General features: G+C 38.3%; 2 protein-coding genes across 11 annotated transcripts in view; one reads left to right on the top strand and one right to left on the bottom strand.

The window, feature by feature from the left end:
- LOC129923896 (uncharacterized protein RP688-like) overlaps nucleotides 1-9,881 on the top strand; it is a 90,375-nt gene extending 80,494 nt beyond the window's left edge. For all 8 annotated transcript variants that reach the window (XM_056016812.1, XM_056016810.1, XM_056016809.1 and 5 more), the window contains one exon: nucleotides 543-9,881. In XM_056016812.1, the coding sequence (XP_055872787.1) occupies nucleotides 962-1,933 (972 nt within the window). In that variant the 5' untranslated portion in view covers nucleotides 543-961 and the 3' untranslated portion in view covers nucleotides 1,934-9,881. The remainder of the gene's footprint in view (nucleotides 1-542) is intronic.
- Nucleotides 9,882-11,633: 1,752 nt separating this feature from the next.
- LOC106070226 (uncharacterized) lies at nucleotides 11,634-26,499 on the bottom strand. Of its 3 annotated transcripts, none has more exons than XM_056016807.1 (11): nucleotides 26,345-26,499; nucleotides 25,901-26,001; nucleotides 24,214-24,538; nucleotides 23,082-23,275; nucleotides 21,411-21,658; nucleotides 20,451-20,698; nucleotides 18,261-18,354; nucleotides 16,306-16,422; nucleotides 15,451-15,695; nucleotides 14,628-14,780; nucleotides 11,634-13,878 (listed from the first exon to the last, which is right to left on the bottom strand). In XM_056016807.1, exons 3-11 carry the CDS (start codon nucleotides 24,502-24,504, stop codon nucleotides 13,780-13,782), a joined length of 1,689 nt encoding a protein of 562 aa, XP_055872782.1. In that variant the 5' UTR covers nucleotides 24,505-24,538; nucleotides 25,901-26,001; nucleotides 26,345-26,499; the 3' UTR covers nucleotides 11,634-13,779. The 3 variants fall into 3 exon arrangements, with proteins under 3 accessions (XP_055872782.1, XP_055872781.1, XP_055872783.1); XM_056016806.1 differs by lacking the exon at nucleotides 26,345-26,499 and adding an exon at nucleotides 26,099-26,255; XM_056016808.1 differs by lacking the exons at nucleotides 25,901-26,001; nucleotides 26,345-26,499 and adding an exon at nucleotides 26,068-26,256.
- Between the last annotated feature and the right edge of the window lie 1,172 nt (nucleotides 26,500-27,671).

The following is a 27,671-nucleotide window of genomic DNA, read 5'->3' as shown; positions in this document are numbered from 1 at the left end:
ATCACGTGTACACACTTTTTAAAATTTTTACCAGACAGTCAGACAGAGTGAGTTGATTAACCTTTGTAAAAAGTGGACGGTTCTGTCATTGAAAGAGATTCTACTTTAATGCAAAAGACAGAGGAATGGAGGAAGATGGTCGATAGATCATGGTGGTTGTGCCCCAACGGTTCAACACACTAAGGAACAGGTGAAGGAGAACTAAGGATCTCGTCATCAGTTTTAAAACAGCGGTGCCTAACCTTTTCAGTATAGGGGTCATATACATGTCCAACACTTGTGTCAAGGATCGCATCACCGCCAAAAAATAAATGCAATAAGTCCGTTGTACCATTGCCTCTCCATCTTCACTCTTCACCGTGGACAGACGTTTTGAAGGGCCGTTATAGTCCGCGGGCCGTAGTTTGTACAGCACTCATTTAACTCGGATGCAACAAAGATGCCGCTACCTAAGCGGTAATTTCATAAGCATATAAATAATTAATGACATGAACTTATGTTTTGATTTATGAGTAACATTTTTTTTTTGTTTTTTATTGCAGGTCTTACACATTCCTCACTTCTGCTAGTGAGACTGCAGGACAGCCTTGACATTGTCATGCGTTGTGTGCACGCATGTAATGCCAGCTTGCCAGACTTGAATGCGCGATGTACACGCTCAGCGAAGACCAGGAAAAAAAGAACAACGAGAAAGAATAACTGTATATGACAGTAGATTATTTCCAGAACTTTTTCTCAGCCATATTCGACGCTGTGGTTAGGATTCAACTTTGAATGTCACCTTTGTTGTCGTTACAGTTTTTGAACCCCACTGTTGTTAAACTCTCTACATTCCCGTGTTCGTATAAATGAAAATAGCCTTATTACACGGGCAGACGTCTTCACGGGTCGGTGATCCAGGACATTTATCTTTAGCCACGCTGCTAATTATATCACATGACATGCTCCCATCGCTGGCACCATGAGGCTGTTGATCTTGGCTTCTAAAGTTTTGGCGTGGCCCTTCAGGTACAAGTCTCAAGCTGCGGCCGTGACCATGTGCTTCAGCGCGCTCTTCTCCTTCGTGCTGTTTGTCGTGCCTCTCCGCAACGTCATCCTGTATCCCGCCATAGAGTATGCGTGGCGGGAGGTGAACACGTACGATTTGATCCGCATCCATTTCGTCCAGGAGACCATCCCGCATGGCGTGTTCAACAGCGTCTCCTGCCCGGAGATCTCCAAGCCGAGGATTGCCAAGAGTGAGATCAACATCTCTGGAGTGTTCTCTTACGAGCACTTGCTTAGCCGGGACGCTCAGGTTCTGGCCTTAAGGAAAGGTCACGGCCGGTTTCTTCCCGCCATCGACATGAATCAGAAAATTGAGAACCTTTACCTCTACAAGGTCGCTGTCTTGGCGCTGAAGCGCGTCGGGCTGCAGCATTTTCTAGTGGCGGGGTCTTTGCTGGGACTGAACAGGCACAAAGGTTTCGTCCCTTGGGACGATGACCTTGACATCGCTGTCAGCCTGGACTCCTGGGAGCTGGTGAAGCAGACACTTTGTTGCATTGATGGATTCGAGTTGATCAAGGAGCACGTCCTTCATTGGAAGTTTCGCTTTACGGATCGGATCTACCCGTTCCTGGATATCTTCTTCTACCGCATGGACGAGGACTACGTCTGGGCGGTCACGCACTACACCCGAAAGACGTTCATCTACCCGACCGGCTACGTCTTCCCCTTGTCCGAGTCAACGTTCGAGGGCATCAAAGTGCCAGTACCCAGAGACAGTCTGAGCGTGGCCAGAAGGATTTACGATTACAGTATATGCAAAGCCTTCAAGGGCCATATAGGAAGGAATTTTAGTCTTATGGAAAGTTACCCCCAGGGATATTCCGTGGAAGAAGTTCCATGTGTTGAATTAACTTACATGTACCCTATGTATCACCTTACGTAGCGACACACCCATTCCTTCCTAGTTGCTTTTACACATCATGAGTGCCTTACGAGGATAAACTTGGTATGTGTCTAGTATTTATAAACACATTTGTTTCTTGCGGACAAGATTCCTTTTTATCACATGGATTTTAGAAATTCTGTGTTGAAGAAGAAGCAGTGGTTTATAATTCAAACAGCCTCGCATGAACATAGATATCAATTGTAAAATGAGAGAGAGACAATAGTCTGAGCGCTGTGCAGGACACACGATCTCATCTCATTCAGCTTATTTACAGAAACTTTTTTTGCGCCAAAACGCAGCGAAAGCATTCTTTCAAAATATGAGGAAAAAAAAGACAACATTAATACAATTAATAGGTACCATTTTTCTCTCTCTCCGTTAAGGCCGTGTTATTACACATTTAAAACCCATGGTGTAGAGACTCGCACAAACTGCGCTCAAACTGCAGTGGTCATCATGATATTGTACCTGCATCTCCTACCGTCCAAAATACTTCTTGTCCCGGTGTTACCCATACGTTGGTTCTACACTAAGAGGTGTAACATTATTGACCGGTTTCCATTGTTACTTTATGACCTTTCAATGTTGCAAGTTTTATTTTTATTGCACACGTTTTCTAATCTTTTTCCATGATTTGTTTTTTTTTTTTTTACATAGAGTAAGTTGTCAAAATATTCACAAAGTCCCAGCCCATTTATTAAACAAACTGCATTAACAGAATTTTGAGACGAAATAGGCGTGTCGACATGTAAATCATAAAGATACTCCACATTGACCCAAATCTAGTACAATCTTTTGTTGTAGGGCAACTTTATATATCCTAAGGTCACCGCTAGTATCTAAGGAACGTTATTGACAAGTTTAATTAAGATCTGTCAAACGGTTTTGATTTCGATAAAGGACATACATACATACAAACTCCTTACCTTCTACTTTATAATTTAGATATGGTCATATGATAATTAAATTTAATCAAACAACCCTGTAGACAACACAGTAAACTGTATGTAAATAAAGTGAGCACTAATGAGCTACGGTTTTGTAGCACTGGGCAAAGCACAACAGATCCTCATCCTTCCAACCCTATGGGCGCCCACAGGACAGGTTGTTGTTTTCTTTACTGCTCTTAACAAATAATTTTTTTTTTTTTTTCACATTCCAGAAAAAAAGTGTAAAGTAAAAACTGAACGCACAAGAATAAAAAGAAAAGCAACAAATACATCGTTCCATATTAATGTTATATTAAACCATTACGCTCAGCAGAACTTCCAGCAGTGTTACTACAGTTGTGTATTTTACTGCAGATTTTATGTTTTTTTTAAATCATGTGTCGGTTTGGGTTTGTTTCAGCCAGTTTTATTTATAAATGCGTACTTTCTTCTTTGTTTTAGGCATAATTAACATTTGTCTTGCTTACTGCATTGACTCTTTGAATTTTCTTGTATCAATAGACGTCACTGTATTCAAATATCGATTTTTATTAAGTTCAATTACCACGTCTGTCTGTTACTTAGTAAAATATTGTTATGTATTTTTGAGATAAGGATTTCTTTATGGGTATCATCGTAAGTCTTAGTAAAGAAGAAAAAAAAAGCGACATACCTTTAACCAATAATCTTTTTTTTTATTTTATAAATAAATAAAAAACAATTCTGCAAATAAATGCTACGCATCGTAAGTAAAAAATAATTCTTCATTTAATAGCAAAATCTACATATAACTACAAATTGACCTTGGTCTCCGATACATTAGAATTTACTTGATTCCTTTTTAACCAATGATTGATGTTTTATTTATTTTCGTCTTTTTAAACCGGAAATAGACTTACGTCTGCATACATTTTTTTAAAATTTATTTTCACTGCGTTTTATTAGCTTGATACTGCTTTGGTTTACTCGAGTTACGTGTGTTAAAAAAATCTTGCCTAGTTTTCATTTTTAACCCTTTGAAGTGCAGCATATTCGTTAATAGGTCTACCAATACTAATTCCGTATCTTCATATGTAAATTTCTTCGAATTGTAAAAACAAAACTGTGAAGACCTCGAAATGAATCCAGTTATTACATATCAGGTCATTAATTATAACCCGTGCAGCATTATCCTATCAGGATGTTGTTTTTTTTTAAAAACATTTTTATCACATTATCATTGTTGTCCAGATGTTCGCTGTCATTGAATCATCTATATAATATTCATAATACTAACGATCGTATCTCACTAGGGGTGGATAACTTATTATGAATCAGTGAAAGGGGAGATAATCAGCATATACGATTTCATTTGCAGCTGTTCATTGGGTTATTTCTCCCTCCCCCCATTTAATATATTTCTACAGACTATCAAGTAGTGGATATCATTTTCTTATAAGCTAAAAGGATGGGTTCAATACATTACATATGATACAATGAATTTGGGATTATTAAACTAAAGGATAAATCGTAGTCAACTGCTATTTGTGTACAGTGATTTTGAAGATTCCGTATATGTCCTTTAAAATACAGTAAGCGAGAAAAAGAAGTCAAAATAATAGAAAAAAAAAAAGTGCTGGCAATAGAATGAAAGCCGAAGAAAAAGTTTTTAAAAAATGAAAAGAGAAGAATCGGGGGAGATTCTGAAATCAATAGAAAAACAAAAATGCCAAGGACGCCACATTGAAAGGCCACTAATGTCCACGAAACACTAAAATGGCTAAGAGCCAGAGATTTTATGAATTTGATTCTCCACGTGGCTCATCAATATTTTCGTCTTTTGTTACACCGGTTACACCAAACAAATACGGGTTTGCCACCATGTATAAACATCTCCAGTACTCCAGTACTAAGTGTATACAATTTAACTGCAGAATAGAAATATACAAAAAGGTAAAAATAAAATTACTTTTTTTTTTTAAAGAGGGGGATGGGAAGAACTCCGCACTTACAATGATACCTCTATAATGTAGAAGTTATTTCCCTTATTCTACATCAAATAACATAATTGATTGACAATTTTTTTTTAAAAGTAGTTAATTGATGTTTAGGCTTAATAAATATAAAGAACTGTTTAAAGTTTGAAGAGAACAGGTGTGGGAGAAATAACGTGTGCAAATTTTATTTTTTTTCAAGGCCAGAGTTGATATAGGTTTTGTACTAATGTTAGCACTGTTTATTTGCGTGAGGGATTCCCACAGGAAGTTTCAATAAGCCTCAATGTGCAATGTTCTATTAGAAGGAAGTATTCGTTCATTGTCTCGTGCTTTGTAGATGCACGTTCCTCTCAACCTGTGTGTCGCGACCCCCTAAAGGGTCGATTGACGATTTGCCAGGGGTCGCCTAAGACCATAAAAAATATGGATTGTTTTTGTTTATTCTTCTATTGCTTGTGGATGGGGGTCGCCGCAGAGTGGGGATTGTAAAAAGGGGTCGCCGAGCTTAAAAGGCTGAGAACCGCTGCTCTAACTGAATAGTGTCATGTCTACCTACTTGCTGGATGCTAGAACTTGTTGCATACATGTTGCAGTGTTGTCACACTTGCTCCTATGTTGTAATTTCTTTTTTTCTGAGCCCATTCCTGTTTTCTCAAGTGTGTGTGGGTTATCGTGTTTTTAACATACTTGAAAGATTGGTTGCGAGATTGTAAATGTTTTGTTTGTTACAAACCAGACTTTAATGTTTAAACAAACAATATCTATTTTCTTAGAGGACACTTGTTGGCCACCTTTTACTAGCAGAATTGTTGAGCAACATTCCCTCCTACATAATACTAATAAGGCTTGCCTTCGAGTCCGAAGATTAGTGAGTAATGCAGTATTTCCCGTGGCTGCGCAGCCCCAGCTGTGACCTACATAATTTGCGACATTCAGGGCAAGCATAACCATTGTCCGCAGGTGGTCGATTAAGATTTTCTTTTTGCCGTCTACGTTTGTCCTGGGCAGGTTAAAGGGGCGTATTATGGGAAGTTGAGAGTAGGCAGTTTTTGTTATTTCCTTGTCATTTTCTCTGGGGCGAGGTCATTGCTACCTCGCTTTCCATAGGTAGCCTGTCCAAAAATTTATCCAAATGGTGCGGTCTAGATCCATGCCCCTCTCCCCTTTCCAAACAGCCAAGCCACTGACACTCATATGAAACACAGTTACGTAAATGCACAAGATTGAATAAGTCAAATATATATCTTTTGAAGTTAAATAAGAACGCCCCCACATGCTTACAGGCTATAAATTGTCGTTCCGAATTGCAAACTAGATTACCAACTGGAAAAAAAAAAGTGATTGAAACTGAAATTTAGCCTTTGATCATTCCCTATTGCCACCCTCATGCCTTGTTTAGGGTGGTTAACGTCTGCAGTAAGCCCTCCCGCTTATCCATCGATTGGAAAGGCGGTAAGGCCTATACTTCATGTGATTCTATAGAGCAGACGCTATGGGTTTGGAATTCGCTGAAAGGTTGCAAATAACAAAAACACTAAAATATTCCCAGTTTCTGTTTCGCAAAGAAAGCGTTCCATCTTTTATTCATGATAACTATGAAATGTAGCCTCTACTAGATTCCTCTCAGTGGCGTAGCTAGGGTTGGGGCCCCAAATGAGTGGGGGATTTTTATGTTAAAAAAATATTACGCAAAATGCTGGGACCCTTAAAAGATCAAGCCCCCTGGGCCCCCAATCAATGGAAAATTTCTAGCTACGCCCCTGATTCCTCTTAAGATTGAAAGCATATTTGATTATAGTATTACTTTATCATCATTGTTTACAGACTTTCTTTTTTCTCTTAGTGTCTGGTACAAGAAAATTGTCATCAAAACCTTTGAAGCTTCCAGGGTCGGGTTTATCTGCAACACAAGCTACAGCTTAGCCCCCCCCCCCCAATACTTACCATTGACATATGATATCTGGATTGTAAAGGGCTCCATATCTCAAATAGCTCAGGGCCTTTTCACGTCTAAATACATAAGCAGCCTGTGACGTGCACACGACTACCTGTAGACTTACCTTATTGCTTTGATCCTATTTACCACTTTGACAATGAATATATTTGGAAATGGAGTTGGTGGTGTCGGCGCTCATTCTGGTAGGGTCATGGGGCGCCGACTTGAAGGTACGCCCATTGAAATATATAACCAATGCGATCTAGGAAATCGAGACTTGTCAAACGAACAGAGAGAAAGAGAAAAAACTTTTTTTTTGTTCCATGTCAATATGTCTTTGAAGTTGATGTACTTAAGATGATGCGGTGTCACTGCTTAAACCACTTTCTGTAAACGCACAACGTCTTGTTTCAACATCTATGCACCGTTGCCTCCAGCCAGTATTTAGCTTCAAGTGTGTGAGGAACCTCTGGCACTGATGCCTCACACTGCAAGTAGTTGTGTCGAGGTTTTGTCTGGATCTTCTACATATTAAAACAAAAACACTCGTTCAAAGATTTGCTTTGTTAGCAACGTTATATAAATGAAATAATAATTACTAGTCTACCCGCGGCGTAGTATACGCCGCTATTTTGCAGGGCCGGCCTTAGCCTACTGCAACCTATGCGACCGCAGTGGGCCCCGCACTTTCATAGGACCCGCGCTAATTCTAGGTGTAAATAAATAAATTAAACAATTTTATAACTTATAACAGATTTCCTGCGGCCGCCTGATTTACCAGGAGCTCCTGGAAATCTCATGAAATTGCAAAATATACGAAAAAATCCTGGAAATCTCCGGAAATTATTAAAATCTTTTAAAAACCCATACAAATTTCCTGAAATATATAGACAAAAAATGTCATTTTGGGGTATCATTCAATCTGAAAACACCAATCCTACGCAAGATAAAAAAAAACAACAACGGCATTATGTAACATCCGTAATTGTGAAATTTGGTGAAAAAAGCTTCTCGCGCATCAAAATAATGAGGTCAACAATTCTCTTAGAGATAGATTGAAACATTTGGTAATTCTTGCTATTGAGCGTGATCTATGTAGGAAACGGAATTTTTATGATATACTGTATGATTCGCTACACGCAAGGCTCGTAAAGTAATTCTGTATGTAGTAAAGAATTAATAAAATGCAAAGACGAATTTATTTTCTAATACAAACTCTTAATTTTCACTTACTATCTGTATCCCTACCCAAACTTGGCCCTACGAAATCCGTTTCGCATAGGGCCCCACAACGGTTGAGTCCGGCCCTGCTATTTAGTGATGAGTGGAAGTGAATACAGAGTAGATTACTTGTTCTCCTCCCTCTTGTTTTTCACCGCTTAAGTTACGTGAGGTAGAAATAAATAAAAGAGTGATCGTTAGATGACTTCTTGGTCACAATGGTTAAGACCGGCCCTTCAATTTGGTGACGGCTAAATACTACTTGTTCTCTTCCCCCCCCCCCCCCCCCCCCCCACCTTTTTTTTTTTACTTGGGGTCCGACTTGCAGAAACAAACTGTTGAGCCATGAAGAGAATGATATTATAATAATTATTATGGAAGTGAATTCAATTATAAATCTCTGGCACTGCCAGGGTCGGGTTTCGTTAAAGGGAAACAAATTTCTTAGTAGTCTCTTTAACAGCGTCCACTGAGAAATTTTCTGTCTACGTGGTAAGTTCGCAACAGTTCTGACCTTGGACGGATATTAAGGATTCTCTTAGGAATGCTTAGGGCTTCGAATGTGTCCTCGAGGTCAATTGTCCTTATCCCCTCGGTGGATACAACAACTGGGTGTTTTGGAATTTTCCCTAACTCGACATCGAGTCTTGCAGCGTCAGCTGCTTGTAAGAATCATTTGTTGGTTCAAATCGAGCTACTATTTCTGTTGCTGGTGTGCCCGTTATGACAACTGCCCTCCCTCCCCCCAACCCCCCAAGTGAACAACTTCTGATTATCGAATGTATGTATGGGTGTTACAGCAAAAAATGAGGATGAAAAATATTTGATATAATGTATTACTCGATTGTTGAACCTTTGTTCATTACGGCTCTGTCGTCTGCTCAATCAACATCCTAACCTTTGTGTGTGTGTGTGTCTTTAAAGTGATGTAATTTTTTAAAAATATGTTTGTTCTGCAATCATGTTAATTTATTCCCTATGGGAGGTCAAAGTTTGTTGTTAGCTTAGCGCTGGTTGCATTTTGATTGGTTGTTATAGAAATTAAAAAGACTTTCCCGAATACAATCAGGCTTTACAATGTCGTGGCAATTATTTTTTTCCGAACTGATACTTTACTCTGGAGTGGATAAACATCGTAAGTGTTATCTAATAGTGAATGTTATCTAATGTAAGTGTTATCTAATAGTAAATGGTTCTCTTGTCTGTTTATGTTTGGTACTATCGTTACCAGTTTAAAAAAAAAAGGCGTTGGCCTATGCAATCATATCTAATTATAAAATCGTACTCGAGTTTGTCAAACATAATTCTTTTAAATAGCATCTTCTGGTCTGGCCAAGCAGCTGGAAATGGTTTACATAGCAGGTGCATCGTACGTGTGATCTATTGTAAGTTGAAGGTATATATAAAGTGTGGATGTTTCAGAGAGGCATAGCGCCTGGATGCTGAACCAAGCTTCTCGAGTTCAAATCGTCAGACTAGTTAGATACTTCATGTGTGATATGCAGACTAAATGTGTTATATAATTGTGCTGGCCACATATCACCCTCGTGAACCTTCAAAGTGTTGGAACTATACCGTCTATTTCCAACAGTTAACTAAGTTTTATAAGTTACTTGAAACAAGCTTTGCAGGGCTACAGAGCCGAAGCATTGAAATAGGTAGGGTCTATTTTCCAACCTTAATAAGTCAGTCTTCAGAAACATTGTCCAAACAATATTTACATTTAGTTATTGGAGATAGTCTTTGGATGTTTTCACATTTGTGGGGAGAAAGTTGTAAAAAAAATCTGTTTATTATTTGTAGCCTATATAAATGTTTATTAACGTTGATTGATTTGTTTTGATGAAATAATATCCAGGCATAAATAAAATGGATGAAAATAATATTTGTGTCTGAGTTGATTTATAAAGTAAAGTAATTTCAATATTTCGTTCTTTTCAGTATTGTGACGTATTTCTCTGCTTCTGGCTAAATGTACTAGTAGACACACAAATAAAAACATTGCAAAAAACTTGACCACTCAACTTTCAGCCTATTATAATTTATTAACTGGACACTCTAGCAACTCGTCACTGTAACATGTAGCGCAGAAGACTGTACAGTATCTGGTGGTATACAGCTAGCTATACTTCGTTGCTCTAACGCTTATATACTTGCATCGAGCCGTATTCCGCTCCACTCAACTGTTCCGAGTCGTACTCGAAGTCTACCGAATCAGAGCCGTACACGTCTTTCTTCAATTGTAACTCAAGTCCACCGTAGTTCGCTGTATAGACTTTAACGGCTCTAGTCCACTCCAGTTAACTCTACCCTAGGTAACTTGCATCGAGTCGTAGACTGCAGTAACGACATCTCTACTGACTTTTCACATTAACTCTCTGGGGCTTATATAGAGTCCCTAATCGCTTCTCCAATATTGCAAAAACACTGCTAGTACCTTCTGGAGCAACACGTGAGGACACGTCACATCCTGTCTTTGTTTATACATGTACATTCCAGAGAACACTCGCTGCTGTGTTGTCTCGCTGGGGTCATGTGCTTTTCTTATTAAGGGACTGGCCTGCAAACTATAATGCATTAAGACAGACAAGAGGCGGCGGTCAATGTTTAAATTATTTGTCTTTTTTTTTCTCTTTTAAAATTTGGATGTTCTTCAGATTTCAAGATTATTACATCTTAAACCAAACCTCCTGCAGGACGGCGGTGGGCAAAGTTCGAACCCGGGGCCAACAAGACGATTATTATCAACATCTATTGGACCATTAAAAGTCGTTGTGGGAGATCTGTGAAGTTAGAGCGCTATCAAGGTTCTCCACTCTTCTCCTTAACGCTTAACTCTTTCTCTCCTAACTGACGATACCAGCGTTGATTCCACCAGAATGTGGTAAATAATTACGGAGAGAAAGAGTTAAAGATAGTTTTGTGTTGTCCAACGGAGAACTTTTATTTTTGAGCTACGTTGGGACAGTCATGCTCAAAGTGCGGCTCGGTGGTCACATTCGGCCTGTGCCGCACTGCGAACCGGCTCCTCCTGCCAAAAGGGTGGCCTGTAAAAAAAGTGGCAGAACATCGGTTCCACTGGTCTCGACAATTTCGTTGCTGTGATGAGACACGTGACACGTTTTGATAGTCACGTGATCTCCATACCGGAAGATGTTGAGCATCATTGTGTACTTTATCACTTACCCTTAAAACATATTAGCAATATAGTACTTTGTAAAGCTACTTTAATATCATGTTACCTTGGCTTAAAATAATATACTGGAATTACACAATTACAATTATATTTCAAACACCATATTACAAAAATCAGAATGAAGTACAGAACTGTTCGTCTTGGACAGCACCACAAATCATATGTTTTTAACTCTTTCTCTTCTAACTGACGATGCCAGCGTTGATTCCAGCAGAATGTGGTAAATAATTACGGAGAGAAAGAGTTAAACTTTAGTCACTTAATGGTGCCATGCAGATTGTGAAGTACGGGCAAGGGGAAATCACCCTATTTAACCAAAATCAATCTAGACGTTCGTGTACCCTTGATCATGCTAATAAAAGTGCCAAATGTGAATGGTATGATAGAACAGGTAAGGATGTACGAACAAATAATTTTGTTTAAACGATTGAAACAAATATATGTTTCCAATTTTAATTTAAAATATTTTTTTTCTAAGACACAAGAGAAGAGACTACAATGGAAATGAGAGATAATATAAAAAAAAATAATAAAAAAATGAAAAGAATTAAGTATGAGCTTATTTTGGCTTTGCTAAAATTGATGAAGTGAATGCTATATTATATTTACACGATGTGCAGAAACAGTCTATAATCAACATTTATGCCCTATTAGCATAATTTCATTTTTAGGTAAAATCAGAAGTACACACTTGTAAGCCTCAAATTATACTGTTGGTCAAATAACGAGCTCACACAATCTCCGCTGTCTCTCTCACACAATTATTATGCTTTGATATATCTTTTAGTTCAGGGGAGGGCAAATTACGGGGCGCGGGCCACATGCGGCCTTCCGGTGTGTTTTATGCGACCCGCAGACACTTACAGAAATCAGGTGTGCCCACAAATTATACATATAAAACTGCAAATATTTTTAAAATAAATAATTTTAGATATCAATATAAATTATTGAAACTTCTGATTCTTATCACTTAAGATGAAGAGGCTAAAGAAACATTGTCTCTACATGCCATTCTAAAACGTTTAAAGTAAACGAATATTACTCTTATAGACAATATTTTCAAAGACACAAACTCAGGCCAGTATTTATTCAATGATATGAAGAACTGTTTGAAGGTGCAGTGTTGGCTTGGAACAAGATGGCAAGTGTAACAATTGATTGAGCTCATGCTTCGACTGAGGAAACAGTTGTTGTTTTTTTAATTATTTAAATGCGGCACCCACTCTCAAACATTTTATAAATGCGGCACCCATTCTCAAACTTTTTATAAATGCGGCCCGCGAAAGGAAAAGGTTGCCCACCCCTGCTTTAGTTAGATCAGTGTTTCCCGAGCCCTTCACAAATTCTAAGTATTTAGCGGAATACTTTGCTTATTTTTTAGAGACATTAATTCACGTGGTGGGCTAATAAGTAATTATTCACTTATTTTTACATCCCGCAGAACACTAGGGTTCCGCGGAACACAGTTTGGGAAACACTGACTTTGATACATAAGAAAGGAAGGGAAACTACCGTGAACCACATAACGCTACAAAATGTTACAATGGGTTACTGGCCTTGTTTCTACTTATAGAATCCTTCCGAAATCGCGTTTCCATTCTTTTCTATTACGTGTGAGACAGCGAGCCTTATTTTCTCGCCTAGTGTAAGAAACATTTAGAGAACATTAGATTTTATTTTAGAGATTTTCATACGGTAATTAATCACAGTAATCTGCCCTTTGTTTACCGGTCAGCTTTCTATTAAGCAATACAATACAGAAAAAGAAAATAATGCAGAAAAAAAAAGCAATGTGTAGAAATTCTGGAGCGTTATAATGGTACCTAAAGAAAAACCTAAGACAAGGAAACGAGGAAGTTTGAGAGAAATAAAATACGTAATTCTAAGGGGGCCATTTTAAAAGATCACTATTTCCAATTAAAAATACAAATAGCTTGGTTCAACAAGAGCTTACGAGAGTTTCAGAAGTTTCATTTTCAGTGGTTCAAAGTGCACACTATTATAATATGCTTTTAAAATAAATAGTATATTAAAAATTTCGTATTTCTTACAGCGATTAGACCAAAGACGTCTTATATTTAACAAACAAAAAAAAACGCATATGTTTCTTCTGGGAGAAAAGGCGAGCAGTGGAGACTGCATAAACCCATATGTCCGTTAGTGAAATTTGATTACCCCAAATATCTATAATCCAAGAACCTCTAAATCCAAAATTTTTTATTTGCACAAAGTTCTTATCTTCTTATCTTATATTATACAGACGTAGCTTCAAAAAGAAGATGATTACATCCTGCGCGTCATGAATCTAGTCATGCATGTTTATAAATGAATTCTGCCAAGTCATTGGTTTTCCTGGCTAGCTCAAGCAATCCATTCCATGTTCTAATAGCACTAGGGAAGAAAGAGCATTTGTACAAATTTGTCCTAGCATATCGAACGACCTATATATTAGTAGTGTATTAAAAGTCTCAATGAAAATCAGTGAACATTTATCTATTTCAATATTAGATTTATTCGATATAATGTTTAGGTCATCTGTTATAATGTTTGAAGCATCACGAGTATATCTCTCTCACGGAAATTTCCTACTTCCCAGAATATCCGAACATGTCCTCTGCCATACGTTTCAATAACTGTTTGTCTGGCTTTCCAGTTGCCGTTTCTGGGAAGTTGTCTTTCATGATCTGAGGATCCAGAGACAACAGAGAAATGCATTTAATGGCCATTAGTTATGATATACAAACCTTTTAATGTTCTATCTTGAAAATTTTAAACATATTAAGTAGAAAATTTGGATGAAATTCAACCTATATTTAAACTATTAAATCCTAAATATGATTTGCAGTTATTTAATTGATAAATGACGCGATTTGCAGTTTTTTTCTAAAACTTCTACTTACAACGAAGCCCCACAGAAGAACTACTGGAATAATTAACTAGTAGGCCACCACCTGAATTAATCTCACTAAAAAAATAACCAAAGTGTTCCGTTAAATAATCAGAATGTGCGAAGTGTTCCGTTAAGGAAAAAGGTTTGGGAACCACTGCATTAGAGTTACGTGGACTCAGAGGCGTCTTAAAAATGTCGAACATAATCCCAGTCTCAGCTAGGACTCAAACTCGTGTCTCTTCGATTCGGTCTATAGGCCAGATGATGCAAAGGTCATCTGTTTATGTGGCCCACATTTAACTAGGGTGTCTTGTGGCCAGCACAATGACCAACCGCCTTTACTTTTCCTTAAATAATGTCAGCTGGGTGGACCTTAAAGATTCCGATATTAAAAATTCCAGTCTTCAACAGGATTTGAACCCGGAACCCTTCGGTCTGTAGGCCAAGTGCTTTACCAGTCAGCCACCGCGCCTCCATGCCATAGATCTAGACGTTTCTAAATAGCATACGATGAAAAGTACGTTTTAAAAGAACTCCACTTACAATAAAATACTTCGGCTTGGGTGTCAGAGCTGTTGACATTTCTGGCAAAAATATGGTGTCACAATAGTCTTTGAGTTTGTCTTCGTCTAGGCCGCTGTCTTGTCTTAGTTTAATACAGGCACAAATATTATGGTACAGAACTGGATCGGTGACCTGGACAACATAAACATATTGAGAAAATTCTTCAACAAAGTCAAAGTCTTAAAGAAACAAAATGTAAAAATACTTCCATGTTTCTCGTTTCGTACATTAATAGAAGTCCACCTGGAGGTTAGGAAGATTTGATGCAAGTTGTTTGTGGTTCTAAATGAAATATATTTGTGAGAACCTGACATGAGAACTGTCAGTCAATCTTTCTCTGTGTACTTAACTCTTTCTCTTCTAATCGACGATACCATCGTTGATTTTTACTTCATTAAATTAAATTAATGTTTAATTTTTGAACTTGACTCTGATTTATGTAAAAAGAGTATACATTCCCCTTTAATTGTATACCAAATAAAACATTTTCTTATAACAAACAGCAAAGTTATTGGAGCCCAATCATAACAGGATAGTGAATAGTAACGAGCATATTGAAGAATTCCTTACAAACGTGGAAAAATAATTACGGAGAGAAAGAGTTAATTCTTATTCAACAACTCAAATACTGCTACATTAAATAACCCGACAATCAATTAGTTTTTGTTTTTTTCAAATCGTTTCATTTGAGTCATTTTTTAAAACAGAAATGTCAATGCAATTTTTTATTTAATGGTAGAAAAAAAATTGTAACATATAAATTAATGAGAAAAAAAAGGAAGATGCTGCACATTCTACCTACAGGGACTATAATGGCTTCCAATACATCTGGGTGCTCGAGCAATTTTCTTTCCATCCATCCAGGGTAGAAAACGAACGCCCCATACATGATGACGTCCTTGACCCTGCCGAGAACATACAGGTCGTCCGCTTCGTCGAAGTACCCATAATCCTCGGTGTTAAACCAGCCGTCTGGGGTGAAGGCTTTTTGATTCTGGGGATTGGGGTTTTCTAGTTGATTGAAGTAACCCCGAAACACGCTAAAGCCTAGGAAGTTTAAAAAAAATGTTAAGATATAGAATTATTATAATTATTTCAGTTCAGTGCAATGTTGCATGTATTTGTAAAGTCTCAATAATCTTGTTGAAATTTGAACACAATAGAAGTAAACATAGGCCTTGTTTTGGTAAGAAAAGGATCCATACATTTTGAGAGAGGGAGCATTTTATTTTCAAAACTCTAGCCCTTAAAATGTCATTTAATCTTGGATAGGCCAATAATGTGTTCTCTGTTTAGGACTCCTTAAGTAAACATTGAGAAACTAGAGCAGACACAAAAATAAAGCCAAACTGTAGTGAAAGGACTAAAGCATATATGTATAAACATTTATTCCCCTTATTTCAAAATCAAGTGAAATAATCATTAACAATCATTAAACTAATTGTTTAATTTTTTTATTTTTATATTAATATAATATATATATATATATATATATATATATATATAATATTATATATTAATTCATGTCTTTTCAGATTCAATAAATAATAATATGTTTAAACTTTTTACCAGTCAGAGAGAGTGAATTGATCTAAGCTTTGTGAAAATAAGAAAACGCGAACTAATTCCTCCTCTCCTTGGGGTATATTTATTTTACCTCTGACAAAAAGAGTTCCAATCTCATTAACCTGACAGTCCTCTCCGTCGTCTCGACAAATTTTGACAGATAGACCATCCAGAACTTTACCACAGTTGTAGGACTCGAACGTCTCTTCTTTCAGACAAAAAAGAATTAAAAAACTAACTTTTAGATGCACATTTCACATGGAAAAGGAACTGACTTTATACCGATGAAAGGATATGTAAAACAATGCTTTAGATTTGTATTAGACTTAGAATATATTTCGTTAGGAAACACGTCGCTCAAAGTGCTGCTTTTAAAAAGAATAGTATAAATTTTGAAACAATTTACTGATATTCATATGGCCCTTTTTTGATAGCCCTACCGGCCCAATTAAATACGGGCATACTTGGCATCTGTTTATTTCTATGCAACTGGTACATAGCAAAAAGTACGGCTTAACGTTTTTCCAATGATATAATTATAAAGTATACGCCTCTATTTAGTAACGGGTGAACACTTCCTGAAAGACACAGTTGTCCAAATGGGGTGGGTTTGGGCAAACGACTGTGAGTGAATGAAAAGAGGGAACTCTGGAGAGAGCAACATACAATTGTCCATGACTGAAAACAAGTTTTGGAAGATACAGGCATATCTTTTTGAGCGTCTGGTCTTGGACTTTATTACTTGGCGTTTGTAAGTGTTCATCAGTAACAGGAGAGTGGGAAGGTGACGTCACATCAGTGTGGAGATCACGTGGGTGTGTAATGTTGGTCACATGCCAACATAGTCAACAGACAGCACCGGAAGTCATCACGTGTGATTATGACAGGCAAGAGAACTTTGTAATGGCCATGATCCATATATATAGCAGGGATATGGAGAGACGTTGACCCTTATTGTGAACTCGAGGAGGGTCATGGGGACGTTCTCGGAAGTGAATAGTGATAGTAGCGGGAAGTATTTGAGACATCTTCACAATCTCAGCCTCGCCACAATAAACGCCGGAAGTATTCCTGTAGGCAGCGTATTGTCGAGCAGAGTGTATGACTGTGTTTCCTTGAGTAGGAACAACGGACAGGGCGTCGCCATAGACATAGTTATCCGAATGTTCGCAAACAAAGCTTACAGCCATCTTGCGAAGTTCGAGAGGAACAGTTTCGTCGATGACATTTTTCCAGAAATATGCAACTGATAGAAATGAACAATTACCTGATTCAGAAATTTCGACTACTTTGAAAGACCTGTTGAAATGTATGTGAGGTGGTGGCCATGGTTAGGAAACGAAGGGGCAATATCAAAACAAAGTTACTGAAAAAACATGCAACTATTTTAATGACACCAGATATTGACTTGTGTAAAAATGCACAGATAAATGTAGTCAAATATAGAATGTATAAAGAGAAAAATTACGTGCTCTGTCACCGCGAAAGTCACGTGGTGTAACTCTAGTCCGATTTGCAGAACTAAATGAGTTATCTTTCCATGACTCTTCATTGTGGTGTCCAAAATTGCATGGTTGGGCCAGGAAGAGAAGAATGTCTCTGAACATTATATCGCTCTAACCAGTATTCTTTCTCGGGAAGGGAGGGGGCGTAGGGAAGGGGAAAATGGGGGGGGGGAGTAAAAATGTTCAATTGTTTTTTAATCTAACATTCATTAGATTTCAGAACAATAACAATATATGTCCTTACTGTATATAGGAGGTATTGTCTTTTCTTAAGTGTTTTAAATGGTTTTTTTTGTTGTTTTTTTGTTTTGTTTTACTTTTGTGTTAAAAACGTACACGTCAACAATCTTATAAGAAGACTGCGAGAGATGATACCAACAGACACAACGACCAATGGAAAAGATGTTAAATAGAGAGATTACTGATTAGCGTGAAAGAGGATATTTTAATTGTTGATACTTTTTAAAAATGGCTTATTTTACAATGGCTACTTTTGCAATGGCTACTTTTGCAATGGCTACTTTTACAATGGCTACTTTACCTTTCAGGAACTGTCTTGTTACACAAGGCACTTCAGTAGAGCCGTACCCTAAGAAAACAGTTTCAGCCAAAGTGAAAAAGCTTTGAAGCTGACTCTGAAAGACACAGAGGAATGTCGACATTTTTCAACCTATACTATATTCCTTAAATAGCTCTCATTCATTCATTTATGTATGTATCAAGAGATCTCTTAAACTGTCAAACGGATTCGCATAATATTTCGTACACATGTTTCTTACACCACACGGTTGTGACCGATTTGATCGCTGCTATTCACTCAAAACCGCAGGCCTTTAATCAACCCTTTACATTTTTTTGTATTTCCCCCAAAAGGACGAAGTCTATAAATAAAACTTAAATAGAAATAACAAAGTCCGTATTTTTAAAACAAGTTTTCTTTCCTATTTCCCTAAGTCTACTAATTTGTAATTCGCCTTAACTCTTTCTCTCCGTAATTATTTACCACATTCTGGTGGAATCAACGCTGGTATCGTCAGTTAGGAGAGAAAGAGTTAAGCCGTATTGTATTTTCGTTTCCCGTAACCTGCTAGTGAAGAATAAAACTTATCCTAATAGCATCCAAAAGATAAGTAGAGAAAGAAATGATAATGATTTCCCCCTGTGTTGATAAGGCTACTACACTCTGTAAAGCTGTCTTGTCTCTTGTAGTTACCAGTTCATGATTTATATCCCCAAACTGCAGGTAGACAACTAAACCATTGTAGGCGTAATTTATCTTAAAAAATAAAACTGCAAATGACTTGAATAACTTCCTTTTGTGAAAAAGACTCAATAGAACTTTATTTATAATATAGACAAAATCAAATAGTGATAAATGAAATAAATGTAGTAAACTTTAGTAATATCTGTTAACAAAATCGAACCCACTACAATAACACAACCTTTCAGTCTAACGTTCCGGAGTCGTCTCCCTTAACTAAGACCAAGTGACGACAGTGCCACCTGTGTTGAATCATTCACAACCAATCTCTAACTTCTTCCCACTGTCACCATATAAACACATACACACACACACTACTTGAACAAATTTAATTGATATTCCCCCCCCCTTTTTTTTTTTAGAGAATCCAATGTCAAAATAAATGTAGCCTGAGGAACGGGAAGTGGGCTTTCCATTGGAGCCTTCGGAAAATGCAGAGAGTGAGAGAGACAGAGAGAAGGAGAGAGAGAGAGAGGAGGAAAAAGAAAGAGAGGGGGCCTTACACATCAACATTATAATGCTAGTGATATAACAATATTTACAAAACGAACATAAATCCGAAATCTAATCGACAAAAGTAACCATTGTTATATAAAAAAAATACGTTTAAACATAAATACTAATACAAAACATAATATGTATCATTTTTTAAGGACATAATAAAATGAGCATATATTATGTAACAAATATATTTCTAACGCCAAAACTTCTATTCCAAAAATTCTGCCCCATATCGTCCTGCTTCGGTAAGCGTACCTAACTTTGGTGTACTTTGATGGAATTCTCCAATAGTGTCATATTTTTCAAAACACATTTTCGCTAAAACTCTGTACCAACTTTCGCGTACTAATATTTGTCGAGTACATGTTTGTTTTGATTGTTTATAAACAAGTCTTTACATATCTAGTAAACAATAGTAATTTTCTAATATTTCCCTTTTCAGACCTTGCGATCTATTGGGCACATAATGTTTCAGTTTCTTTAGCCAACTTTTAACGAGCAGGGTGTTATGTGGCCAGTACAACGACCTACTGCATTTACTTTCCCCAACTGAAGTCAGGTACCCATTAGAGTTGGTTGGAATGAGGAGAGTTCTTACAAACCCGAAATTTCAAATTCCAGACCTCATCGAGATTCCAACCCAGAACCCCAGGTTCGGAAGCTAAGCGCTTAACAACTCAGCTGCCGCGACCCCTTTGATTCCATTGTAACATCAACAGCTATTAATCGCTACAGAAGTGTTAAATATGCGCCGATTCTCTTTTAAAAATTATGATGTCTATGGTAATTTATCACTTTAATGTCAACCGTTAATAAGGGTCATAAGAAGTGGTTGGCACCCTCTTAGCAACGCCACTGTAAATAGTTTAATTTATCTGATAGAATTCTACAGTTGATTAAATGACACTGCTTTAGGATAGTTGATAATTAGTTCTTCGTTACGGATCCTTATCAGTGTATCAAGTTTACCTTTCTAATGGGTTGTCCTCCCGTGATAATCGTTTTCAGCTTCCTATTCACCGGAAGTCTACCGGAAGTCCTAAGACGTTCCAAGACATTCTCCAGTTCCAGCGGCAAAAACCCGCACACCTCACAATTTTCAGCTTCCACCGCCCGCCATAGCTCCGAGGCCGTGTCCCGAGGCGCGTGAAACAAATCCTGCAAAACTCTTGTGTCAGCCTGACACAGGGAGTAAAACGAAATACCCCCTGTCCATCCTAAAGGGACAAAATAAAGTTTGCAATTCAGCAAGCATCATTTGACCTTTCAGGAAGAACATTGCTATAATTATAGGCAAACTTCTGCTATTATAAATACATTGCTACAATAGTAAGTACACAGCTTTAATTATCGGTATATTGCTCAATAAATAATAAACAGTTCTACTTTCAGATTTTACTGTGTATGGGCAGATACTTTTAAGTCCATCCGCAGCGTTTCTCAAATTATGGTGTGAGAACCCCCATCAACGAGAGACCGCATCATTAACAATAAGATTAAAGACAGTGTTACTACAGCGATTGGACCCCACCATGACCTGCTAACTATTGTAAAAATAAAACGCAAAGAAAAACTCTATGACCGTATTACAAGATCTTTGGGGCTGGCTCGCAAAGACCTTTCTTCGGGGAACAGTACCAGGAAAAAGAATAAGAGGCAGAGAAGCGAGGTTGAAGAAGGTTGCAGATGGTGGTCTAGAACAACACTACACTTGAGTGGACTCGAAGACATCTGGAAAACTTGAATCTAATTCTTCATCGGCATTCAAACCATTGGCCTTTAGGCCTGAAGAAACCCGCTCTATTGTTAACTGAGTAACAAGTCTGTGACGTGGTAACAAGCTATTGGTATAAACTGCCCACAGGCTGTGACGTTCTGTGTTATGGCCTTCAGTCAGTGAGGTCCTTAACCTGTCAATGGTTTACCTACCCATCATCCTGTCACTGTAGTACACAAAACGCTTGTCACTTGGCTTTGGCCAGGTCAAGTCCGGAGAACGCAGCTGAGAATGCATCAGGCTTTGAGAGATGATGTCTTGGTGGCACCGAGGGACAAGCTTTGAGTATCCCGTGGAGCCGGAGGTGGTCAGCACAATCATGAGGTCTTCGGGCTCTGAAGGACTGACAAACGTTTCTTTGGATCCATTTCTTATGTCGTCCAGAAAATGAGGATCCCCTCTGTCCAATAAAGTTATAGTCCTAACGTCAGTTATTAATTAACTTGTGTGAAATAGACATGTTTCTTTTATCATTTGCTAAAAAGAAATTTTTTTTTCGTTCAGTGAAACTCGACAACAGGAACAAATTTAAAGTCTTCATTCAAATAAAAAGTCAAATGGGTCATCGGAAAAACATGCAGAAGTCATGTGTGGGTTTCAATTTTTACCTACCACCCTCCTGTGTTTTAATTGAGACCCAAAGATATTTGGCTCGTTAGCCAAGCCATTTATTCAAACCTCTGCCCCCTTCCAATAGAGTTTCCCGGTGACTTGCTATATTTTATGTGAACTATAACAAGACAATTGCTGACACTCACTTCTGTGTCGTATCTTAGTAAGAAATGAGGTATTTTTAATATTTTATTTTCAATAGCTTCCTAGCTTCTGAGATCTAAACATGACAGACGAACAGAAGGACAACACAAAACTAAAAGCTGCTTTTCCCCAAACTGTTTCCGCTAACAAGGGGAAAAAACAACGAAATACCCGTAAGATATACAGAAATGGAATTAGCCAGTTATCTACCTTAACTAAGGAAAAATGGCAATTGGTACTCCGAGGAGCTGTAGCATAACAGCCATGTCGCGAATGGATCTCATTGGGTCATTAGGGGCCCACTGAGTATTGTGAAAAAAAGAAAAACGAAAAAAAAAGATAGACTGTAAGAATTAAACTATATCGACAGTATAATTATTTGTTATAATCCGGAAATAAATAAATTATATGATTATATTATACTGGCATTGTATGGGTAATCCCTACATTGAAGTTTCTTTCATTAATTAATTTATATAGGACTACACTCAACCTACGATGTGCGTGTATGGGTGGGCCGGGAGCACCATCATATTGTTGTACCCGGGACCTGTGGTACCCTTCCATGCTACCGTCTGACGAAAGGCCTTCAGAGTCAGAGCCGGCCTTAGGCATAGGCAAATTAAGTGGCCTCCCGCTCGGACCGATATGTGAGGGACCCCCTCAGGACTTAAATAAAAGAAATTTAAAGAAAAAATTAGGTAACATGAATCTGATTTCAGACCTAGCATTATGATTCCATGTTTACTGGTCTAACTCTGTCACTACTACGGAAATGACGATACATGAATTTCAGTTATTTGCCGATTTAGATAGGCCTGTAGACGGGCAGGATTTTAATAAGTTGCGAAATTGTTCTTTTTCGCTGTTTCTGTTCGTTTTTTTTAAATTTCATTTGGGCCAACCAAATTCACTTCGCCTAAGGGCCGGCCCTGTCAGAGTTATTGTGTTTAAAAAAAGACTTTTTTAACAATGTTACTTGTTTCATCTCATAACAGTGTGTCGACCCTGGTTTCGCTCTACAGATCAACCAGTTCAATCTATTTAATTGTAATGGTTTTAAAAACCTGGATATTACGATGGCAGACTTCATCTCTGGTGCCTCCACGATGTCCAAGGGAAACAAACATCCAGCTTGAGCTTCTTTCGATAGGAACCGTTGGATAAGCCGCCAGCCTGGCCCCTCGTCTGACACGAGGACGGCGCGACATCTAGCAACTTTGGCAGACCGGAAGACGTCTGACCCGTCAGCCAATAAGACCTGTCACAATTAAATTTCAAAAGTGCACGCGTATCTTTTGATTGTAGCAGATGCAAAATATGTAAGCAAGACTGAAGGTAATGAATAGGGTCGCGTTAGGTAAGTAAAGGGAGATAACAGAGAACATTAGATGCATAATATGTAAGGAAAACTACAGATAATGAGTAGCGTCGTGTCTGATCAGAACAGGGAGATTAAAGGCACATTCCTCGTCCCATATGCTAGGACAAATTTGTACAAATACTCCTTCTTCCCTAGTGCTATTAGAGCATGGAATGGGTTGCCTGAGCTAGCCAGGAAAACCAGTGACTTGGCAGAATTTAGGTCATTGGTTAATATGCATGACTAAATGCATGACGCGTAGGACATAATCATGTTCTTTTTTTGAAGTAACGTCTGTATTATATAAGATAAGATAAGGGAGAAAATTAGAAAGCAAAATATGTAAGGAAAACTACAGGTAATAAGTAGCGTCGCGTCAGATCAGTAAAGGAAGATAATAGAATATTAGATGCAAAATATGTAGGCAAGATTCTAGGTATTGAATGCGTCTCGTTAGGTTGGTAAAGAGAGATAACAGAGAAAATTAAATGTAAAATATGTCAGCTAGTAGAGTAAAGGCCTTGCGATCTATAAGGCAGATGATGTGAAAATCATCAGTTTCTGTGGCCCACGGTTAACGAGGGTGTTATGTGGCCAGCCCAACGACCAACCGCCTTTACATTTCCCCGACTTATGTCATGACCTATTAGAGCTGGGTGGACTTAGAGGCGCCCAAAGGTCCTGAAATAAAAAATCCCACCATTCCAGTTTTCGATCCCGGGGCGCCCAGTTCAGAAGCCAAGCGCTTTACCGCTCAGCCACAGCACCTCCTTTAAGTACCGTAATTACTCATAAAGTTTGTAGATAAAAATTGTTCGTAGTTATACAAAATGTACCTGTCCATTCATTGTTACACATCCGGCCATGACAATGCCGACGTCTGTAATGAGGCGTTCCGGGGAGTTTGGCAGCGTGTTGGCGATGACGTCCCCTTTCTGAAACCCTTGCTGACGCAGTCTGTGGGCGAACCTCCCAGCCAAGGTGAACAGTTCTCTGGAGGTGTAGGCATCACGCACACCGTCGTTGTAGAAGACGTAGAGCTCCTTGTTGGGGTCCTCCTCGGACAGATACTGGAGCCTCTTTGGCAGAGTGTCAAGATGTTCCATAGAGCTTACTACTCCACCCATCGTCTGTCTTGTAGTTTTTTCTTATAAGTTAAAACTGTTAGAGATGACAGTTTAGGATTAAAAGCTTGATCTGTTTAAAATTTTTCCTTGAAATAAAACATGACCCCGACATCCGGGGCAGACTGGCTATATAGACATTCGGGCAAATGCTCGGTGGGCCATTATCCTAATGGGCCGGTAGGGCCACCGACAGGGCCACTATGATACTATGACTCTTATGGCGTTATGTTTAAACAAATATTTTACAGACTCGACAGTGTATTGCTCATTTAATCTGAACCGATTTTTCGACTTAATATAATAGCCTACATCCGTAGGCATTGCTACTTGTAGGCTACATCCGTAGGCATTGCTACTTGTAGGCTACATCCGTAGGCATTGCTACTTGTAGGCTACATCCGTAGGCATTGCTACTTGTAGGCTACATCCGTAGGCATTGCTACTTGTAGGCTACATCCGTAGGCATTGCTACTTGTAGGCTACATCCGTAGGCATTGCTACATCCGTAGGCATTGCTACTTGTAGGTTACATCCGTAGGCATTGCTACGTGTAGGCTACATCCGTAGGCATTGCTACTTGTAGGCTACATCTTTTTAGAGCCTATATATTTCTTATAAAGATATATTCCACCGAATGCATGAGTACAGTTATCGATACATTATCAAATAAAAAATATTGATTTTGAGGACATGTAGGCATATAATTGGATACCCAATATTTGCTACATAATTTTGGGCCGGATTATATACAAATGCCCGACCCGATTTCGACACCCAGTCCGCCCCTGCCCTGGGTCACTTCCACGTAGATAAGTGTGTCAGGTTTGTCCCAGAACGTAAATACTTTTCTAGTACTACTTACTTATATTCTGGATATTTTTGTGTGTTCACTACACTCTCAGATCAATGTTATATCATCTCATAATTCACCTGTTATTTTGAAGAAAGATTATCACTGGGCGAATACACTGGAACATTACAATGAATCCTTTTCGCTCCCTTCGTGGACTTAATAGCACTAACATATTGAACTAAAAATAAAACTTCACGTTTCACCCCTTGTAACTTATAGGAGATGATGTAAAGATAATCTATGTCTGTGTCCCATGGTTAATGAGGGTGTCATGTGGCCAGCACAACGACCAACCACTTTTAATTTTCCCCATCTATTGTCTGGTACCCCATTTAAGCTGGGTGGACTCAGGGGCGCCAAAAGATCCCGAAATTAAAAATCCCACTCCTCATCAGGATTGGAACCAGGGGAACCCGGTTTGAAAGTAAAGCCGCGTCTCCTGGAGAAATGTTAACATATTAATATATTAATTGAACGTTTTTAGTTGATAGATCAATGATCACAAAATGCCACAAAGACTAGTTATAGTTTATGAAGACTCACCTGTTAAGAAACCGAAAGATCACAAATTGTAAGATGCAGGAAATGTTGAACTAGCAGAACCACTTTACAAAATACCGCTACACAATAGAAGTCAATGTATTCTGTAAAATAATACGTGTCGTGATCTGAGTGATCTGAGTTACACAATATAATGAATTAGTACTAACCTTACTATTGCTAGACAAAGGTGCTTCCTACACTTTTATTGGAAGGATGGGTGGCGAATTCTTGTTAGTTGCAGTATATTCTATCTATCTATCTATCTATCTATCTATCTATCTATCTATCTATCTATCTATCTATCTATCTATCTATCTATCTATCTATCTATCTATCTATCTATCTATCTATTTATCTATCTAACTATCTATCTATCTATCTATGTTGCGCGGGTTTATAGCAGCCGCCCAGAACCTTATTCTGATAAGGCAGTGATTCTCATACCGTGGTCCGCGGACCCCAGGGATCCGTGAAAAAGGAGAAGAGGCAGACGGAGAAATGATGGGAAGACAATATAAAAGAATGGATGGGCCTGCCATGGAAAAAGGTTCTATCCAATGCAAAAGACAGAGAGGAATGGAGAAAGACGGTTGACAAATCTTGTGTGGTGCCCCAACGATCCAACAGACTAAGGAATGGGTGAAGGTGACTTAGTCCGAAATACAGGCAAGTGTGGAGCGGGGATATTGGTCTACTTTCCCCAACCCCATTCCCCCCCGCCCCCCAAGTGAACGGCAAGGATTCGCCAATGATAACAAGGAAATATTGTTTTTATTTGGTATTAAGTCGAGCATCGGCTACAGTCACGTATCTAGGTCACAATTAATTCGCCAGATGAAACCAAAGCATGACATCGAATGTACCCCTTGATTCAAAAAAAAAAAAGGCGAACTGAAATAATTGCCTTGCCTTGCAGAATGACATGCCTACTTACTTCTTTTTATCCTTCTACGTTCTGGTTTTTGTGAAGGGTTCAGATAGGCCAAACAAGTCCTATGTCTCAGAGGGTCTCAAATTTATTTTTTTTTTAAGCTCAGGGACCCCTTATCAAGTTATGGGATGTTAGCGGACCTTCAAACACAGCCTGATTTATGTGCCCAAATCATATTTTTTAAAGCCGTTGTATGTTTATTATTCTCTGCGCTATTTGCAATGCAATAATATATGAAGCTTGAGGAGCTTTTGCAATTACTTTTGTGCATTTTTAATAATTTTCTGCTGATTTGTATACATTTTCTAAGGGCGTTTGAAAATAAGATCTACGGCTTTGTCTTTCTACAGTTCATAATGATTTGTTACAAGATGACGCTTCAGTTTAGCAGGTCTCAAACTATCGTTCCATAACACATTGAAACTTAAGCACACATTGTGGCTGATCACGGCTGCCTCTGTACAGTAGAAATAGGAATCGCAAATATTCAGGTGCATATTTCCCGCCATTTCGCCCTTTCGTAGTGCGGCCTTTCTTACGTCATCATGTCTCAGTTCATTGTCACTATTTCCATTACACTCTTGCACTTCTTTAGACGTCTGCCTACGTTTCAAATATTTAGATGTCTGCATACGCTCCAAATATTTAGACGTCTGCCTACGTCTCAAATATTTAGATGTCTGCCTACGCTTTAAATATTTAGATGTCTGCCTACGTCTCAAATATTTAGATGTCTGCCTACGTCTCAAATATTTAGATGTCTGCCTACGCTTCAAATATTTAGATGTCTGCATACGCTCCAAATATTTAGATGTCTGCATACGCTCCAAATATTTAGAC

This window comes from Biomphalaria glabrata, chromosome 18 (assembly GCF_947242115.1).
Source record: "Biomphalaria glabrata chromosome 18, xgBioGlab47.1, whole genome shotgun sequence".
Taxonomy (NCBI): Eukaryota; Metazoa; Mollusca; class Gastropoda; family Planorbidae; genus Biomphalaria; species Biomphalaria glabrata.
This window is presented reverse-complemented; position numbering and strand designations above follow the sequence as displayed.

Coding starts and splice junctions, on each gene's coding strand:
- LOC106070226 (XM_056016807.1), bottom strand. CDS start 24,504: ATGGGTGGAGTAGTAAGCTCTATGGAACATCTTGACACTCTGCCAAAG. Junction 21,659..23,081: donor TCTGCCATCGTAATATCCAG/GTTTTTAAAACC, acceptor TTTATTGGACAG/AGGGGATCCTCATTTTCTGG. Junction 14,781..15,450: donor TGGAAGCCATTATAGTCCCT/GTAGGTAGAATG, acceptor TATGTTGTCCAG/GTCACCGATCCAGTTCTGTA.